The 19,846-nt window shown below is 32.1% G+C and overlaps 3 protein-coding genes across 12 annotated transcripts; 1 reads left to right on the top strand and 2 right to left on the bottom strand.

The window, feature by feature from the left end:
- The first annotated feature begins 12 nt into the window (after window positions 1-12).
- On the top strand, window positions 13-11,314 carry Cnot4 (CCR4-NOT transcription complex subunit 4). Of its 9 annotated transcripts, none has more exons than XM_076386131.1 (16): window positions 13-788; window positions 2,281-2,360; window positions 2,531-2,824; window positions 2,910-3,051; window positions 3,136-3,255; window positions 3,340-3,605; window positions 3,692-3,801; window positions 4,578-5,258; window positions 6,195-6,386; window positions 6,625-6,962; window positions 7,195-7,488; window positions 7,589-7,856; window positions 8,145-8,207; window positions 8,303-8,616; window positions 9,428-9,578; window positions 9,655-11,314. In XM_076386131.1, exons 3-16 carry the CDS (start codon window positions 2,595-2,597, stop codon window positions 9,660-9,662), a joined length of 3,177 nt encoding a protein of 1,058 aa, XP_076242246.1. In that variant the 5' UTR covers window positions 13-788; window positions 2,281-2,360; window positions 2,531-2,594; the 3' UTR covers window positions 9,663-11,314. The 9 variants fall into 9 exon arrangements, with proteins under 9 accessions (XP_076242246.1, XP_076242245.1, XP_076242247.1 ...); XM_076386130.1 differs by having other exon boundaries at window positions 776-881; XM_076386132.1 differs by lacking the exon at window positions 13-788 and adding an exon at window positions 1,075-1,099.
- An 85-nt stretch (window positions 11,315-11,399) lies between these two features.
- Ohgt (E3 ubiquitin ligase component cereblon) lies at window positions 11,400-15,893 on the bottom strand. 2 transcript variants are annotated; one of them, XR_013002723.1, is made up of 8 exons: window positions 15,353-15,893; window positions 14,922-15,037; window positions 14,499-14,831; window positions 13,915-14,167; window positions 13,672-13,817; window positions 13,407-13,603; window positions 13,121-13,311; window positions 11,400-13,019 (listed from the first exon to the last, which is right to left on the bottom strand). XR_013002723.1 is itself a non-coding variant. In XM_076386134.1 (7 exons), the coding sequence occupies exons 1-7, from the start codon at window positions 15,381-15,383 to the stop codon at window positions 13,176-13,178; spliced, it is 1,212 nt and encodes a 403-aa protein (XP_076242249.1). In that variant the 5' UTR covers window positions 15,384-15,893; the 3' UTR covers window positions 11,400-13,175. The 2 variants fall into 2 exon arrangements, 1 of the variants encoding a protein (XP_076242249.1); XM_076386134.1 differs by having other exon boundaries at window positions 11,400-13,311.
- A 929-nt stretch (window positions 15,894-16,822) lies between these two features.
- LOC143183310 (inactive CLIP domain-containing serine protease A3) lies at window positions 16,823-19,565 on the bottom strand. The gene is made up of 6 exons (XM_076384834.1): window positions 19,460-19,565; window positions 19,162-19,250; window positions 18,807-19,042; window positions 17,545-17,775; window positions 17,241-17,442; window positions 16,823-17,062 (listed from the first exon to the last, which is right to left on the bottom strand). Exons 1-6 carry the CDS (start codon window positions 19,563-19,565, stop codon window positions 16,904-16,906), a joined length of 1,023 nt encoding a protein of 340 aa, XP_076240949.1. The 3' UTR covers window positions 16,823-16,903.
- Window positions 19,566-19,846: the final 281 nt, after the last annotated feature.

Below are 19,846 nucleotides of genomic sequence, written 5' to 3'. Positions count from 1 at the left end.
AGTAAATTATCCAAAAGAACAAAATGAGAACAGGATAAAATGTTATGTATTATAGTTTGTTTAAAATTTATATACTGCTACATTGCTCGTAAAACTGCTACATGCTTATTTTTTATTAAAAAAGAAAAAAGAAAAGAAAAAGAAACTTAATTTATCATGTTCCATCTAAAATGTAAAAACGCTAATTTAAAATGTAACACTGAACTCATAACTATTATACAATAAAACGTAACGCTCATTTGAAATTATCATTGGAATTCATCAAAATGTCATATATTACTTCAATAAGAGGCAATGATTTCTATTAATGAAATTGTTTAATCAACTTAAACAATTAAGAAATACATGTGGATTCGTCCAATGAGAACGTACCCTATTTTAACCAATTCTAGAAATATTTACATTCAACTATTGGCGACACTGTTAGATCAACCATAGACTATTTCTGGATGCGCGGTAAATACAAAATTACAGACCTTGGAAGCTCCTATTATGACTCATTCTATTGAATCAAAAATTTTACTTTACTTTGTCTTACATCGGAAACAAGTATAAGCTTCTCAAATGAAGAGAAGGAGCAACGGTTAACAATTTCTTCGAGTATAATAACGTAATCGAAGTCACGTTCGACATGCGCTTTCAGAATCTTATACCTATGCGCCTTTCTTTAAATATCAGTATGTAACGTCCGTTTCTGCGCAGTCGCGGTGCGCATGCGACCAGATCTAGAAGACTGTACAAAAATTTCCCAGTACAGAAAAGAGACTTGTTAGTGGAAAAGTTGTAACGTAAGTAAACAAGGGCCGAGAAATCGGGAACGACGGATGCGCGAGCGTAGCTCTACAATTAACAAAAATAGCAAGTACCAGGCGGTTTTCAAGGTACAAAGACTGTCGTGACGTTACCCTATCGAACGAAGTTAAGGTTAAATGAGCCCAGGTATACCCTGTAACCAGTCCAGGGTATTTAGCAACCCCTCTGGCGACAAATCATTCAATCCTTTGTGACGTTCGCGGCGAACTGTACCATGTTGATCGGATTTTCATAATTTTCCTCTCCGTGAATCGAATGTACGAGGGAACCTGTGCATTTGTTGGGGGTTCGTAATTGTTTTGCGTTCCGCCTAGAATTGCGTTTTGTCAAAAAGCACGTACGAAGAGACGGTGAAATCGGTGAGAGTCTTTCTTCTACGCGCAAGATCGGGACAACGACTATTGGCTAAAAAGGGACAAAACTAATGATGGCATCGTTGTTCTATCCATCTCTCTCGCACACTCTATATCTGTCTCTTTCTCACGCATTCCCCCACGACCTCTCCTCTCCCCTCTCCGCGATTGCTCTTTCTCCTCCTCTCTTTTCCACTCCGTCCCCCTTCTCTTTCCCTTCGCCACTCCTTTCGTTACTTCCATTTCTCATTCTCTCGCTAGCCACTAGCCTTTTTCCCCCCTTCAAAATTGTATCGCGAAACGTCGAAAGACCATCGTCCTTGCGTATGCGGATAGTTGTATTCGGAGAGGCGAGGTATTTACGTGTCATGCCCCACCATCGTTGACTTTTTACGGATTTTCACGTAGGTTTCCGCTATGGCGTAGTACCTCTCACTCGCTCTTTGACGTTTCTTCGCTTCTCTCGATGCCACCAACAGCTGTTTCGTCCGATCGTCGCCCTCTCGTGCAGTTCGTGTCCTGTGTCATAAGCGCGACAGAGAGACAGAGAAAGAGAGAGAAAGAGAAAGAGAGAGAGAGAGTGAAGAGAGGAGAGAGGAGAGTGAGTGAGTGCAGACTGTGGCCCTACCGCAAGTTTTTCGTCGACGATCCTCAACCTCACCGTATAAACTTGTCATTTTTACGCCCGTTCCAGGGCGTACCGTGTTCTCATTCTAATCGACTGAAATCCGGAGCGTCCTTTGTTCATTTACCGTTCGTCTGACAGCTCCTGTCAAAACGGACGTTCTTTTCCAACTGTTCGTCAAATCTGTCAGCCAAACAATCACCGTTTTGCATTCTGTTCGCCGCAAGAAACATTCCGTTTCAATTTTTCTTTTCTCAATTTGGTACGCATTCATTTCGATAATAACTTCGCAATTATGTGGGCTTAGCAGACGCGAATGAATTTTGAATTTCAGTAATCGACGCTTAGAGAGGTTTCGCGAGTAGGATGTAAAATCTGTCTCTCAGACTGCCGTGAAATCGTTCGAAATCGGTCGCCAACACTCAACGACGCGTCTGACTCATATCATCTGTAATGGACAATTTTTCAATGCCTTGCTATTTGTTTTAGATTGTGCAAGGATAATAGTGCGTAAGAAGTTACAAGTACAGTCAATTACATAGCATCAAGACATTGCTGAAGTTTTGTGTGTAAGTACATTGTAATTCTAGCATTTGCTATTCGTTAATGAATTTTAGAAGATAATTCTTCCTTTATACATATTCTCTGTGTCTTTCCAATATTGTTACATGTAATTTGGTAACAGTAAAACTTCTATAAAAGAAATGTTTCTTATAGAATCGTGTTTATGTATATGCAGGATTTACAGATAAGAAAATCTTGATAACTTATTGTATTGTGTGATACAAAAGATAAAAACAAAAATGTCAGTATTGAATCAAAGTGGAGAAGATGCACTGGAATGTCCTTTGTGTATGGAACCATTGGAAGTGGATGATTTGAATTTCTTTCCATGCACCTGTGGATATCAAATATGTCGTTTTTGCTGGCACAGAATTCGTACTGATGAAAATGGTTTATGCCCTGCTTGTCGGAAGGCCTATTCTGAAAATCCTGCTGATTTTAAACCTCTCAGTATGGAAGAAATTGCAAGGTTAACATCTGTCTCATAGTGTTTATTAAATATATATTGATCATAAAAAAATATACAATAAACTAACCTGTATTGTCTTTGCTAGATTAAAAGCGGAAAAGAGGTTAAAGGACCAGCAACGTAAGCAAAGGGTTACCGAAAATCGTAAACATCTAGCAAATGTAAGAGTAGTACAAAAAAATCTAGTATTTGTAGTAGGATTACCATTACGGCTTGCGGATGCTGATGTAAGTATTACACACAGATTGTTTATATTATAGTAATACACGTAAAACATTGTTATTTAAAATGTCAATCATAATTTCCCCTAGATATTAAAACGACATGAATATTTTGGAAAATTTGGCAAAATTCACAAAGTTGTAATAAATCAAAGCACTTCCTATGCAGGGTCTCAAGGTCCTAGTGCATCAGCTTATGTTACTTACCAAGTAAGTTACTAATTTCTTTTTCTAAAAGATTATAGTTCATTGTATTTGTATCTACTATGTATCTTTAAATTTGTTCAATATTAGCGTCAAGAGGATGCGCTACGTGCTATAGAGGCTGTGAATAATGTTGTTATGGATGGGCGAACAATAAAAACGTCACTAGGGACAACAAAGTATTGTTCACATTTTATGCGTAATCAGCCTTGTCCAAAACCGGATTGTATGTATTTACATGATCTTGGGGACCAGGAGGCATCATTTACGAAGGAGGAGATGCATCAAGGCAAACATCAAGAATATGAAAAGAAGCTTGTGCAATCGTTACATGCATCACATGCATCTGCACAGCGGTAATGTTTTTTTTATAGTTGAAATTGGTTTGTTGCATTATGAATAGAAGATTGTATAGTTCATTTGGATGAAATATGTTATACAGAAAACCGACACCATCACCGTCCGTGACAGGTAGTATTGTTCGAGAGAATGGAACATCAAATTCGCAAGCCAAAGAAGCTTGGCCATCGTTACAAACGGGACAAACAAATAGTAAGTTTCTTTCTACATCTTTATAAAACTTCCTTCTTGTATAACTAAAAGATGAATTTACAAGAGGAACTTATGAACTGCGCTCCTAGTTTGTTGATTGGTTAATTATTCTTCTTGAATTGATTTGTATAAAAAAAATTAATTATTAAAAATGCGTACATTTGTATCGATGAATGTGGAGTATACAAACAACTTTTGTCACAGAAGCAATATAGCGTAGACGGTAATGTGCCAAACTGTCCACAGGTATCCAAATCTTGATCAAAAAGTTTTTTATTTTTTACATAATTTTCGTAGTAAAATTTCCTTTCTCATATATTGATATCTTTATAAAATGCTATACAACATTTTAATATTTCTTTTCATTGATAGGAAACCAGGAAATTGGAAAAATTAACATAGGCTTTTACAAACATGTAAATGTTTTTGTGTGTGGTATTAAATGATATTGTGTAATGACATGTCACTCACGTTTTCTAAGTGATAGGTTCTGTAACCTGATACTGTTTTAGTGATGAGAGTTACATTTGTACAGTTGATACTCATTGATAAAAAATTTCATATTTGTAATAATTAATTTCTCAAAAATGAGACAGAGTTTCTTTCTACTTTGTAAAAGTGGTGTATCTTAGGTTACGCTAAACTCAAAGTACAGTTTGTAGGCTTCCTTTTTTGTAGTAATTTCAAGAATATAAACTTAAAAGTATTATGTATAAGACAGGTTGAATCTGGAAAATAATTTATGATTAACTCGTACATTATTCATATGTTTATAGGTACACAAACAAATTGTAAAGAATTATCACCGCCATCACAAACAACATCACAACAAAACAACATAATAAATGGAAGTACAACAAATCAACAGAGTCATGTATCGTCTGGTGGATCTACACATCAACAAAATAATAACAATAAAGGTGAAAGTATGAACTTACGGAGGGGCAAGAGCAATAGTGAAAGTAAAGCACAGGCAGCACGAAATAAACATAAAAATTGTCAAAACAAAGAAAAACATGGTACACGGACAACTTCACGATCTGAGTCAAGCTCTATTGGTGCGCAAAATAATATACAACCACAAATTAATGGACAAAAAGAGATTAGAAATTTTTCGTCAGAAACAAATAGTGATGTATTACAAAAATTGGGTAATAAGTGTAAATCGGAACAACCATTGCAACAGCAACAGCAACCGCTTTCACAACAACAACAACAGCAAAATAGTAAAGGATCTAAATTAATTCAACAGCAGCAGCAACAACAGTCTCAGGAACTTAAAGTAAATGGAGTAGTGCAAAATGGAGAGCGCCGACATTCAATTAGTGAAACAGATCAACAACGTGAAGGTAGTACACCAGCTAGCACAATTTCGAGTACAGAAGATTCAAATGTGAATCAACAAGTGGAACATTTAGCAGAATCCAGTGAAGAGAATAATGGTGCTGCTATATTGGGTAAGTTTCTGATATTCGTGATCGTTTCTATATGTCTGGACTTTTTACTTTTCGAATAAATATGCAAACCAGCTAAATTCGATAGAATATAAATTTGATTTTAAAAAGTAGGAACTAAATATAAAAACAGAGATAAATAATAAAAATTTTTTGTCATATAGATATTCTTGAAAATTTATGTTAGAATTGAAATAGATTTTTAATTATGTTATGTCAGGAATACATTTTAAACGTACTTTTTGCTTTAATAATAATTTTTAAATGTTAAACATTTTGTCGGAAAATATATTTATTTTTGTTTAACGTTTACAAAATTTAACAAAATCCTGTAAAAAGTGTTAAATAATATAGAATATTGACTTGGAAGTTTTAAGAGGTTATATATAGTAGCTATACATTTCAATAATTTTAAATATGTCATGTAGATTTTTTGTAATAAATTACAAATCATTTTAATTGTGTGCCTATTTCTATATGTCAATAATATCCAAATGTTTTACAGCTATATTCCATAACTGTAAAATACAAGTTAAATAGTTATAAATATATGCCAAAATAAAGAGAGTTCTTTGAAAAAAATATAGTAACTGTTTTTTGTGTATATGTGTGCACACTTGACTTGATCCTTCTTGCAAGTTACTTCGCCAGGCACATACATACATTAAGTGTCTAGAAAATATTATATTTTGTCTTGTTCCTTTATCCCACAAACGTTCATAAAAATTATTACTATAAGCATTGTAATTTTTAAAATTATTTTTCAAACTTATGCAATATACAAGTTTTCCAGGCACAATTTTACACACTACAGTTTCGACATTTATTAATGGTGACAGAGACGTATAGCGTTAGGAGCTGTTTATTCTGGCATTGTAAAAGTATCAAAATGGTTTGATCACGTCTCGTAGTGTAGAGATTTGTGCATATCATCTTTAGGTTCCTCTCCAGCTAGCACAAATTCGTCACAAGGTGCCAATCAACAGCCTCCACCAGGACTACATAATGGGTCTCAAATTCAACTTAGTCATCGGTCAATCTTTCAGGCGGACAATAATAGCTTCTTCAGCTCAAACACTTTCCAGAAAATCTCTACCACCACCTCATCAGTGCCACCTACTTCTTTGACAGGCATGTGTAGCTTTTTTACAATTTTGTGATCCTTATATATTTTTTGTGTTCACAATGATCTTTTAATATTGTAGTCAATTTGTTGTGTACTTATATCTTATTTGGCACATTAAGTACATAATTAAGTTTAGTGATATTTTATAGTTTGTTCATCTTTCTGTCATATTTTGTTACATTTCATATGACAATGAAAAGTTACAATTAATTTTTTTTTTCTTTTCTTTTTTTGGATGTATAGCAAATCCAAACCTGAATTGGACAAGCACAGGCTTAGCTTCTATTCCTGACTCATTACCAATGGTTCAGTCGAATGAAGATTGGCAAGCAGCTTTTGGTTTTCAACCTGAAACATCACGAGCAAATCATGTTGTACAAAAATCCAGTCCTTCTAGTTCACCAGGAGTGACATTCAACTCTGAAGGTTTTGTAGATGAAGAAGTTTATACCAATCTGCAGTATACTACACTCTCAGAACCATCTGCTACATTCACGTCAAGTTTGCTTGTTAGTTCACCTGCATCCAAATTTATGGCAGATTTTCAACAAAATTCATTACAACAAAGGCTTGCTCTGCAGGTGAGCAATTCGATTAGATAACTGTGTACTTTACTAACGTTATTTATTCATTATGATATGAAATTGTTATCATTTTTTTCCTGATTTATTCAAAGTTTCATAAAATAATTGCATGATCTTTTTAACATTTACATTTATGAGAGGGAATCTTAAATAGGATTTTAGATAGAAATTTTACGACAGAATGAGTATTATTAGATATAGTTAATAAGAACAATTATAATATCCTAAGGCACAACAAAATCAAGAGAACTGTGAATACATAAAGCAAAACGGTCATGCTACCTTGGAAGAAGTTCGGAATCACAAAGAACCAGGTTCAGACATAAAAGCTGATGACGATTTAGGTTTCGATCCTTTTCATGAAACACAAAAAGCTCTGGCTGAACTTATGGAGAATGAAATGCAAATTCAACGACAAAGGTTGCTTCAACATCATCAACAACAGCAAAGAGAACGCGAAGAACAAAATAGGGTACAACATCAACAAAATATCGCAAATCTTGGCCAGCAGCACTTTCCACAGGTAATTCAATTTCAGAATGAAGTGCTTATTGAATCTGCAGCATAAAATAAAATACAATATGTTCTTGTCAATTTTTGTGTTATATAACTGTTTGTTGCAGGTTGCTCATATAGCACATTTACAGCAACAGGCCCAACATCTGCAGAACTTACAAGTTCTTCAGCAATCGCATTCCTTGCTGTCTCGTCTTCCACAAAATTTATTACAAAACGGTACACAAAGTCCAGCTCAGAGTACTATGGCTGCTGCCAGTTTGGGACAACGCAGTCGCCTTCCACCACCAGGTTTCCCTGGTTCTACACCAAATCACATGAATTCTTTTGGTCTTGGTATACCGCGACCAGCTCCCACGAACGGTGCTCTTTCGGGTTAGTATTTTCGCGATTTTTTCCACGACTGTTAAAACCCGTAACATTTTTGTAAATATTTTTAAGAAGCATATTTAAATGTGTTTTTATTTCAAAAATTTTTCGTTAAAGTTTAAAATTATAAAATCATAATGAATTAGGACTAATAAAGTTAGGCGTAATAAACATACATATGTACTTGTGGTGAGCAATAGTGTTATCCAAGTATAAAAGCAAACTGAATTCTTGTGACTTTGTAAACCTATATAATATTATACATGAGTCATTCGTCTAGTATGCTGTTTACAGGAGCTCAACCACCGCAGCAAAATGCCTATCTTCCAAATGGGAACCCTCTTCTGAATTCACAAGGTAACTTCTAGTAACATTTTCTAGTAACATATTAGCCTTAACAAAATTTCTCCTTACATCACTAATATTTTATATATTATTACAATTTTAAATAGGTATTAGTAAATGCGCAGGTGATGCAGTTTATACGCTTAAAGATTGGTGTGATGTTAATAATCAACAACAACAACAACAACAACAACAACAACAGCAGCAGCAGCAGCAGCAGCAACAACAACAACAACAACAATTCCACCATCAAGCGTTACACCAAAAAGGAGGGTGGAATAATTTTGAACCTATTGCAGACTGGACTTCGATTGATCCAGCTATTGTTAGTTCTTCTAGGCCTCTTCCATTCCAAACAACTAGTACATGGCAATTTCCACATGTTCATCCGACACATACTGTATCACACAATGCGCAACAGGTAATAAATATCGATGTTTTTTCTTTTATACAATTCTTTAGTAAAAATTGGCACATCAATATCATTAACATATGAAGATAACAAGAGAACTTGATGAGTCATATTTTCATAATTTTATCATAATTTTAAATCAATCTCATATTTATAAAACTGTTTTAATATTTGATTTTTGGTTTCTACAGGGATTTTTTTGATAATATTAAAAATTTAATACTCTTAATACTCTTTTTACTTAAATAACTTATACAGAAAAATAAAGTTACTACTTCAAATAAAATATTTTATTTCAAAATATCAAATAAAAACAAGAAAAATCACGTAACTGAAGTTAATAAAAGATGTTAAACAGTGAAATGAAATAGTAATATTAATAATGCGAAAATAATAATAATAATAATAATAATAATAAATGTTGTTATTATATTATTATTACTTATACAGTAAGATTCTTTTTGTATTGAAGTTTCTCGAAAAAGTCTTTAGCTGCTGGTCTACAAGACACTTTTAAATCTTGTAAATCTTTAAACTTTTCTTTAAACATAAAATTTCTTGTGAACTTATCATGTTATTCACCTGTTTCTTACGAACTTGTCAAGTTATTTCTCTATATACGTTTTAAAAGAAAATGAAAACATGAACTTATCAAGGAACTTATCGGAAAAAATGAACTTATCAAGTTTTGCTCTTGGAGTCTTCATGCGTTAGAACAGATGCATTAATTTCGTTAATAAATAAATCATGTTGTACAAGGTACTTATGTACATATTAGTGTTATTTAATAAAAATAACATTATCGATTTGATTTTATTAGGAACAACAGAACGCACCAACTCAACATTGGGCAATGCAACCACCTCCGGGTTTCGCAGCACCAGCAACTACAGGGCAACTGAGTAACCAACAACCAAGCACAACTGCACAGCCGCACACCAAACTTATCTCTGCAGGATCGGAAATTGAAAGTAAGTCTCTCATTAACTCTGATTAAACTTATGTTTCTATTGGATGTAGTAATGACACGTATGAAATGAATTGCAGATCTATAAATAAATATGAGTATGTGAAGTGTACAAGTGTATGATAAAACATCCATACGAGACGAGATGAAAGTCAGCTATGATACAAAAAGCCCGACAGTTTGTTACGTACGTTTTCCTGACCCGTGTCTCTATATACTCCAATTAATTTTATTTCTGATACTTTATCTATTCTCACTGGATGAGTATTTAACGTTGAACAAGTATTGAAAGATACTAGAATACATAACTTAAAATGGATACTTTCGAATATATGCGACGAATATATTCATATAAATGTTTTCTCGATAATATTCTCTCATATTTAAGATATAGTAAATTTGAATTACTTACAAGTCTGGCAGTCTTTAATTATTATAATTAAGTTCGTGTAGGATGAAGAATAGGTGTCAAATTAAAGGCAATGATCATGATTTAACAATTAACATGTAAACAAAGACTCTTACGACGGTGACAACGTTAAAAAATCTTGTGTACATATTATTCAAATCCAAGTAAAAGTATTCAAGGGAAAAACAAAAAATGCTTTTTTGTGTAAATAACAGTGTCAGAAGATCACACATCGTTAATTGAAAAAGACATATACAAGAAAAAATCAAGAGCTGTTTCCTCTATGCTACAAACAAATTCTTATTTTTAAGTCTAAAATAGGGAATTTGTGTTCGGAGAAAAGAATCGACGTTCGATATCAATTTAACATACAATTTTATTTAAGACATAATGACTAATTATATATGTGCTATAAAATGCTTATATATTGGCAATGTTAAAACAAACCTTTTTAACAGAACATTATCTGTTTGTCTGTTTATAGACAAAAGATTTCTGTTATATATGTATTATAAGTATGTATTATTATTGTGAAAATGCGCAGATAGTCACATGCTAATAAAAGAAACTAAAATCTAAAAAAGTAAGAAAGAAATGGCTTGGTGTTTTCTTTCTAAGACGATTTCAAATCCAAAACTGTAATTGAAGAAATATTTTTTCCTTGTGGTCAGAATCATGATTATTATCTTAAATATTTATCATACCGTCTTAAATCCAAATGGATTTGGAACAAAGTTTATTATATAATGGTAGGCTACGCATACAAAGTGACGAATACTTTACAATTGTTTAAATTCGTTTTAATTTTGAAGTGAACGATCAATAGAGAGGAGCATACATTATAAAATACTATGTAACTAGATAGCAATTTGACATGTTAAAGTTTATGCCAGACAAACGTATAATTTATAGCAGATATATCGTCGCATTTATATGATTAAGAGAACAATGTAGAAAACCAAAATCGTATCAAAAGTAAAAGTAACAATCATAAGAATTAACATGGTATTCAGAAAACTACGGGCAACTGTCGAAATGATGATTAACGGAAACAGCGTATCCGAATCTCGAATGCATTCAAACGAGTACGACATACATATATATATATAATGAAACACGTCTGAACGATAGTACTATAATACGAAGCGTTATCATCGAATTATTAAACTCTTGTGGCAGATTGTTAAACATATCTGCAGTCTCAACGCGACTAAGAAACACGATACATATGCGAGAGAATGATTGAGATAATAAAGATATAATTATAACAAATTTAATTGAGTTAAGGTAATCGAGAAATATACGACATGCGCAAGAAACGAACGAAGAAATGCATTTTAATTATGATCCTCTCGTTTCCCTTTATTTTATACTTATACAAGTTAATCAACTTCCCTATCGTTCATGTACACACAAATCTTCGAGTATTAACCATTGTTTTTTCATAAATGGAAATCACACTGTAATAATTTATTTATTTATTTATTTATTTATTTTTGGAAAACTTTTCTGCTTCTTCCCTGAATAAGTCAATTTTATACATTTATACAGGGTGTCCCGTGCTGTATATGAATTTGAAATTTGGTTTTATTCTATCTCTATCCTACATTTTTGACTTATATTTACACATAAAACAATCTTGCATATAGAATAACCGTGTTCAACCGACAAGTAGCTAAATTCTAGTTTATTCGACAAATCTTCAAACTCGATTTTATTGAAAATGCCTCGATCAAAAAAACGTTTTTCTTTCTTTTCGACATAATTAGTTATGTACATCTCCTTTTCGGTTATATCTTCGATACTAGTACCCTGTATACATTTATACATACAGGGTGTATCAGAAAATGTGGGGCATTTTTGCAGGGTAGATTCTACATACAAAGACCATGAAAATAATTCCTGTGCATATATACGCGGAAACACTTAATTTTTTATTTGCCCGCTACTATTATATTATAATGGTGTCCCACTCATTTTAAAAAACTAATGTCTTTGAGCTTTGCAAGATCTTAAAGGTTGAAGGTGTAATGCATCGTACAGGCAAATATTGGGTTTGGGTATGGTATGTATTGCAACGTCTTACACCACTTATAGCTACGACTAGGGAGGAATCATGGCACGAACTTCGATGAGGGCGTACCCCCGGCTGAAGGTACACTCTGCATAGGCCCGGGCCAGTAAAGTAGGGGTGATCCGGAGGCTGGGGCCGAGGGTAGGAACGAGTTATTGCCTCCATGCTTCGGCGTGAAGTCGGACGTACCGAGTCTGATAGTGGCCTGGGAGTCACACCGGTGATCACTCCCCCCGTTGACAGTCAGCATAATCAGCATGGTATGTATTGGGTCAGCGTTTTACACAATATAAAGTAAGTACCACACTGGCAGTTTTGGATGCAGCCATTGTTTATGTATGTAGGATATATCTTGCGAAAATGTCTCACACGTTCTGACGCACTCCGTGTATTAATACATGTATATATGAACAATAACATGAAAATCAAAGACATGTAAATATTACATATTGGTTAGGAAAAATAATACCAATTTAATTCTTCACCTGATAATAGTTTCACCATAACTTTTTAATATTAAGTAAAAATTTCACATTGCAAAAGTTGCTATTATACAACAGAGGTTCCATTATGGACCTCATACAAATTGTACATAATACAAATCTTCACATTAACATACTGATGTTTAGTATAGGTGTAAATATCCATATTAACTAGCTACATAAAAATTTGATGGTTATCATCTAAACATTTATACAAAACATAAAATATATATAGAATAAAATAACTTTCCAAAAATAACTACGTTTTTATTCCATTTTCAATTATATCCTAATTTGCCAATATATACTTTTATAAGTTTATAAAGGTGTGAAATGAGATCGTATAAGAATCGACGTGCTTCCATACTAATTTTTTCTCGCGTAAAACTAGAACTCTAAGTCAGTCAATTGGAAGTTCACAATAGATTATTATAGTCTTCTTCAGTACCAGAGAAACGAATGTTAAATCGCTATCGACAGCTTTAAAAGACAGACGATATAATTAGTTTCATTTAACGTGATGATACCAATAAGCTATTAGAAATAAGGATATATACAGATATTTTATTCGACTAACTTACAACAATGACGGCGCAAAACTTAATTTTAAAAACGGCTAGCGAATATTTATCTGGCTCATCCCTCTATGCTTTTCAAACTTTTACGTGCTAAGCCCCAAAATACTTTAGGTTTTAAATTTCTTTGAACAGCCCTAAATTCCCATCCCATATGAGCATGACAGTTCTTGCATGCGGCTATTACCCAAGCATACCTATAATAAAAACAATTACAATTTAATTTAATATTACAACATATGACATAAGAAATAAAAGATAGAATATCCAAATTAGAAAAAAAGTTTTTTACCCTGGAAACCAGGTATATTCTGTTGAGGGTGGTTCACTACTTAATTTAAGGCCATACGCACGATATAAAGTTACAGTATCGTGTATAATTCCGACACGGTTACAGTAAGTACCCTGTGGACCTTCTTTACTCATTGGAAACATATCTGACTGCTCTCCAATGAATGAATCACAATCAGAGCAAACAAATATTGTATTCTACAAAGAAAGATATTATTACTATACATACTTTTATAATATAAACAAAGATGTTGATTTTTACATACATTTCTTAGATGCTTAATCACCCTTTGCAATCTTGAAATTGCACAATCATAATTTAACAAAGCAATTCTTTCAGTGTCGTCCAGTAATAAGTTTTGAGCAACCCAAAATGACAATTCTGTAGGATCTTCAGGTATACTACTACCTCCTAAAATTATTCAAAAAATTTTAAATCAATTAAACTCGTGATTAAATACAGATAAAGTAATACCAGCAAAATATTTGAAACGTTTAAGCATACTCACTATTTTCAATAAAGTGCAAATGTTTCCGTATTTTTAAAGAAAGCCTTAAAGCATCGTATTGTCTGTATACCCAGGCAGGCCAAGGTGTTGCTATAGCATCTACGTTTTCTACTTTTTCTTGTTTTTTAAAATCCTCCTCACTAGATGGATGTATTCGTAAATGATCTAACGAGACCAGACGTTCATCCCAGAATGGTGGTCCAAGTGTTATTTCTGGTAAAACTTGAACATTGGCTGATATTTTATCGGAATCCTATACATATATAGTATACTATACACATTATATATTTATGATAAAGGAGTGAAATGATAATATAAAGTATAGAAGAGACTAAATAAAACTCAATAGATGCAAATAATTATTTTATACAGAACTTTTATATGGAAAGATAATTAATACCTAGGTAAAAGAATAAGAAAATTTTATGCCGAAAAATTTAACTGAAGAAATTGTAATTTCTAAAAAGCTTTGGCACATTATGATCAGAAAAAAATAATTACTTAATAATAAAGTTAATATAAATCAGAGAATTTTTAAATAAAACTTTATATTTTAATCTTATAAAATATATTTTAAAACAGACCTGTGTTAGGACTTGCAAAATCTTGAACCGTTGTCTGCCTTTAGCTTTCAAACGAAAGCCATCTCCTGGACTTGCATCCATACATTCATAAATTTCAGCAGTTGTGCCTACTGGTACTATGTCACCATATCTCAAACATACAACACCTAATGTACGATTGTTTTGAATACAAGTTCTTAACATTTCAATCGTCTGTGGGTCGAATTCTGTCATGGGTAATGTTTGTCCAGGAAATAACATAACAGATTTTTTCACTAATAATGGTAAATTCATGTAAATTCCATCATCTAATATTGTCCTTCCTCTAAGTTCTTCCAGATTTTGCCCTAAGTACTGTTAACCCATAATATTCAATGAGAAATATTACTTTCAAGATGAGTATTAGTACCAGTAAAAATGCTCAAGAATTTATTGAAAACTTACAGAGTGTGTTGCTGGCAATGTCAAATCAAAATGTAAGTCAATATTTTCATTAGATACCTCTGTATCGTCAATATTTTCTTCTGTTTGGTCTTCCTCAGCATTATTTGGGCTATATTCTACATGTATTGCAAAGTAAATGTATACTTTATTATCGTTTATTACAAAAACAAACGTATGTATATAAATACAAAAAATATGGATAATTCAAAGATTAATGATATTGATTACCCACGAAACTTAATAGACATAAACACATTACTAGAATATAAAACTAAAATTCGTACTTTACAATTAATACAATTATATTAATTGGTACAATACGTGTGGAAGAACTCGATCCATAACCTCTAATTCCTTACTATAAACGCATAATCAAATGATACAAAATAATATACTTATAAGTTGATATCCGCTAGATCCACTAAACTCACCGTTGCTTTCTACGTTGGCATTCATTGTCATTTATGGATCAAGATCCAAAATTCTTTAAAAATAGTGAACGCTCGAAAACGTCAAAATGTAATAACTCCTCTACATACCAACTATGTCCTATGTACACATAGTATCACTGATCTGTATATCTAACTGGATACGGTATAGTATTTCTGAGCAGAGAACGATTCTAAAGTTCTAAGAGTAATTGATTTTATTGATCTATGCAGGTATGATATAGTCGGTATAGAATTAGAACCTGCCGACCCTTCTGTCAAGTGACGTCACGAGGTAAAGGGAGGTAGTTTGGTAGACAGAACAGTACAGCGTACAGCACGGTTTAACTGTTCATAATATGGTATAACACAGTGGCCACAGTGCGTCGTAGCTGGAAAGCACCCATTATGAATTATGATTATGATTGAGTCAAAGATTCCAGTATTTACTTGTGAATGAGTTGTCGTTTAAGTTTGTTAGTCTGTTTTGTGTATGTTAAATCAGCATTTTTCTTTTGTATTCTTTAATTGGTTAAAAAACTGATCAAAGATCCAGTGGAATTGAGTGGAATATTTGTTCGGAAGGTTAACACATTATCTGTGTATGCAACGTATGTGAATCTTACTAATTATATAATATATAAAATAAAACGGGTTACTTAGATATTTATATATACTTTATATCATATCGAGAAAAATACAATTACCTATGCATCAAATATACTTTGAAAGTTACGTTTTATGAATCACGTGTTATGTAGATACAAAATGATAATTTAGATAGATAATTTATCTAAAGTTGGTCTAAAAAGTATCCGGCCAGGCTAATATAGTAGTAGACCTTCATATTAATCTGTTTATTGTTCATTCATGTGACAATAGACAATATATATTTAAAAAAGCATTTCACAATTTATTCAAGTCTTATTAACGATTCGTTGAAAATACATTTTAAATTATTGTCCTCTTTATTGACATGTAATTTTATATAACATTTGTTGAACAGTAATGTGGTCAGATATTTTCATGACTACCTGTGTGTATGTGTAGAGTAAATAAAAATATACAAGTATTATGCTTATATGATACTATTTAGTACTTATTAAATATATATTTATTGGTTCTTGAAACTAGTAGTAAACTAGTAGTTTTAGAAGAAATAATTGTTTTTAAAATCTACATAATATGTTCACTAGTGTGTTTGATCACCCATAAATACATTTATACTATTACATGATACATTTGTACTACTATGATTACAAAAAATGTGATATAAAAATAATACAGTAATGACTATAATTATTAAATAAATTAAATATTGAACAATATTCGTTTATAATTATATGATTACAGGCTAAACACACTCGCAGTCACTAATGTAAATTCACATAATTTTGAAAGCTTTTTCAGTTATTACTAAATTATTATTAAAAAATAATATCTTACGAGCCTAATATTTTAAAAGAATTTTTATAATTTGTATCCTTATTTTAATAATAGAAGTCTGTCGTAATTAGTATTAGAAAAGTGAAAAAATTATTGCTTGCGAATTTGTTAAATAATTTGTTGTGTAATCCATGGAATATAATTATAAACATTAACATAGACTCCAGGAACATTATTTGTTCCACAACCTATACCCCATGCTACCATTCCAACTACTTGCCACTGCCCATTTTCAGACTGACATACCAATGGTGAACCACCATCACCCTAAAAAAATAATTCTTTATTATGTTTTGTGCCTTTTTGCTATACTCAAAGTAGTTTATAAATAATTTTAAAAGTATATTTTAATCTGACAATGAATCATGATTATGCGTTTAAAGTAATAAAATAAAGTCTGTTAAAGAAGAATTAATTTAGGAAATAACAAATTTTAGCTACTTACTGTACATGCATCTTTCCCAGTTTCTCCACCTGCGCATAGAAAACTGTTACTGTTAAGAATAAAGAATGGTCCAAGTCTTGTTTGTCGAAGTGAAGTTTCACAAGCTTTTTGATCTATAATAGGTACATTTACTTCCTTCATTATACTTTGATACTGTCCATTAGTGCCAAATGCATCCTTGCCCCAGCCTGAGACCCAGCATCTAATGGAAAAAATAGTATTGTTGTTGCTTAAACAATTTATTTATGAATCAATAATTTATGTGTATATTTTATATAAACAAATAAAAACACTTTGAGTGTACCTTTTATTAGCTGCAGGTATTGCAAAAGGGAAACATGCAACATTGATATTGGGACAATTTGTGATGGGTACAGTATTGCTTAATGTTATTATAGCTACATCATTTTCAAGGTTTCGAGAATTAAAATCAGGATGCAAAGATATTTTTTGGATAGAGTATTCTTTGGATGGATATGGTTCACTAGTAGACTGTCCATCCCATTCTCCTAGTCTTATTTTAAGATCGCCATTTCTATAAAATTTGTACAAACTTATAAATTATGCGTTTCAAATGAAGTATATTGTTTTCTAATCTAATCAGTTTTAATATATGTTCCAATGTTGAATCTTGACCATTTATGCTACTTACAAGTACGACTACTCGCAAATATGTCTGACTCGCTCTTGAGCGCTTATTTTCTTTTCATGTAAACTTGTAAAATAGAAAAGGAAGAAAAATTAACAACGTGACGAATCGAGAGATGAATCTAAATACTACCTTTTTTGGTTCGTCTTCTAACTTACAAGTATCAAAAAATTCTGTTTATACTTTTCGAGTCATAGGCAAAAACGTGAAACAAACTTGCGAGCACGAGGGCATTTGTCAGCGCCATTAATCTGATTGTGTCATTAAAAGTTCTAAATTAATTAATATAGAGTATAGAGTATAGTAGAGTCGACAGACAAAATTTTGAACTTCGACTACTTTTTTTTTTTGACCTCCAACTTCGATTACTCTTTGATCTCCGACGTCGGCTACTCTTTCTTTAACTTCCGACTCCAATCACGATTCTTGCATTTATAATAGATTATTTATATAATAAGTATATGTATATAACTTAATTACAGATATTTAGAATATGTATTTATAGTATGTTATATTATATATACTATATAAAAAACTAAAGTAACGCTAACAGTCAAGGCAGTAAAAGCAAATAAAGCAAAAAACTATTTTAAACTGTTTGTTTTTGGTAAATTCAGTTGTAGCTCTTATTTGTGTATGCGTTAAGAAAATTAAAAATGTCTCATTTTTATAACATACATTAACATGGAATCGTAGTCGATATATTTTTTCCAACTCCGTAAGTATAAGTATGTATGTAATGTACTCACTTATGAAAGTCAAGCGCTCAAGAGCGGCCCAGATATAAATGGTTTGGATACGCATAAGAATATAATTTTTTTGAAGTTAAAAACAAAAATTATTGTCTTTCTTTTACGACTTTATATGTAATTACAAAGTAAACTGCACATAGTAGAGTGTAAACCTAATTTACTTACGCGTAGGATGCTACTTTATGAGCAACGGTAAGGACATGATTAACAGTGATAAGTACACCAGAGCCTACGTAAATATTATCTGTTGTTAAAAGTACAGCTTGCCAAGGATATGCACCATAGCTAGCTTGGCCTTGAGGATGTGCAGTTTCTGGAATTTTTCTAATTCCGCAACTGTCAACTAAATTTTCCGAAGAGGAAGAACAGCAATATACTTGTCCCATAGAACAATTTGATACCTAAATCAAACGTAAATTTTTTGAAAATTTTCTTTTACGATGGTGTAAACAAAACGAACATTTTTGCAAGTGACAAATTATTTTAAAATGGTAATTAGCATAATTTGTATAATACGTACTGTATTAACAATTCGAATATCGATGCTTGGGCTAATATTCGGACAAGTGCCCATTGGCACACAAGAACATGTCATGGTATTGCTCGTACCTTAAATATAAAATATATATTATTTAGTTCGGCTAAGTTTTTAGTTAAAAAGAATAAAAAAATGTCAATCTGATGTTGTTATTAAAGAGCAATATCAACAATCAAATTAAAAATAAATTGTATTTTTGAATGCAAGAAATCTCGACGTCATTAATTTATCCTAAAGATATTCGGTTGACATTATTATAATATATAAATATTTTACATACTTGGCGACATTGTAGTGGTAGTGCTGTCAAAAATGATAGTGTCTTGTGCAAAAACAGAATTCCACAGTATACTGTAAGCGAACAGCGCGAATATTGTACAGAACATGGTCGAATGTCCAAAAATTAAATAACTTTTTAAATTTCCGAGTAAATCGAATTTTGTTCGCGAGCTGAATAACGACAGGACTTAGCTATTAGGTCGACGTTTGATTTATATAGGATGTCCTTTAGAGCTAACGCATTAACTCGTACATCCTTTCGGAACAAAATAATAAGCGCGGCCTTTCATAGATAAAAAGAGCAATAATACTTTATGACAACAAAATGGTGTAAAATGTATCGCTTGATGCACAAACTACTTCCGATCATAATTATGCCTTCGTTTAC

The sequence above is a fragment of the Calliopsis andreniformis genome, chromosome 9 (assembly GCF_051401765.1).
Source record: "Calliopsis andreniformis isolate RMS-2024a chromosome 9, iyCalAndr_principal, whole genome shotgun sequence".
In the NCBI taxonomy this organism is placed as follows: Eukaryota; Metazoa; Arthropoda; class Insecta; order Hymenoptera; family Andrenidae; genus Calliopsis; species Calliopsis andreniformis.
Note: the sequence above shows the minus strand (reverse complement) of the source record. Positions and strands in the feature narration are given on the sequence as shown.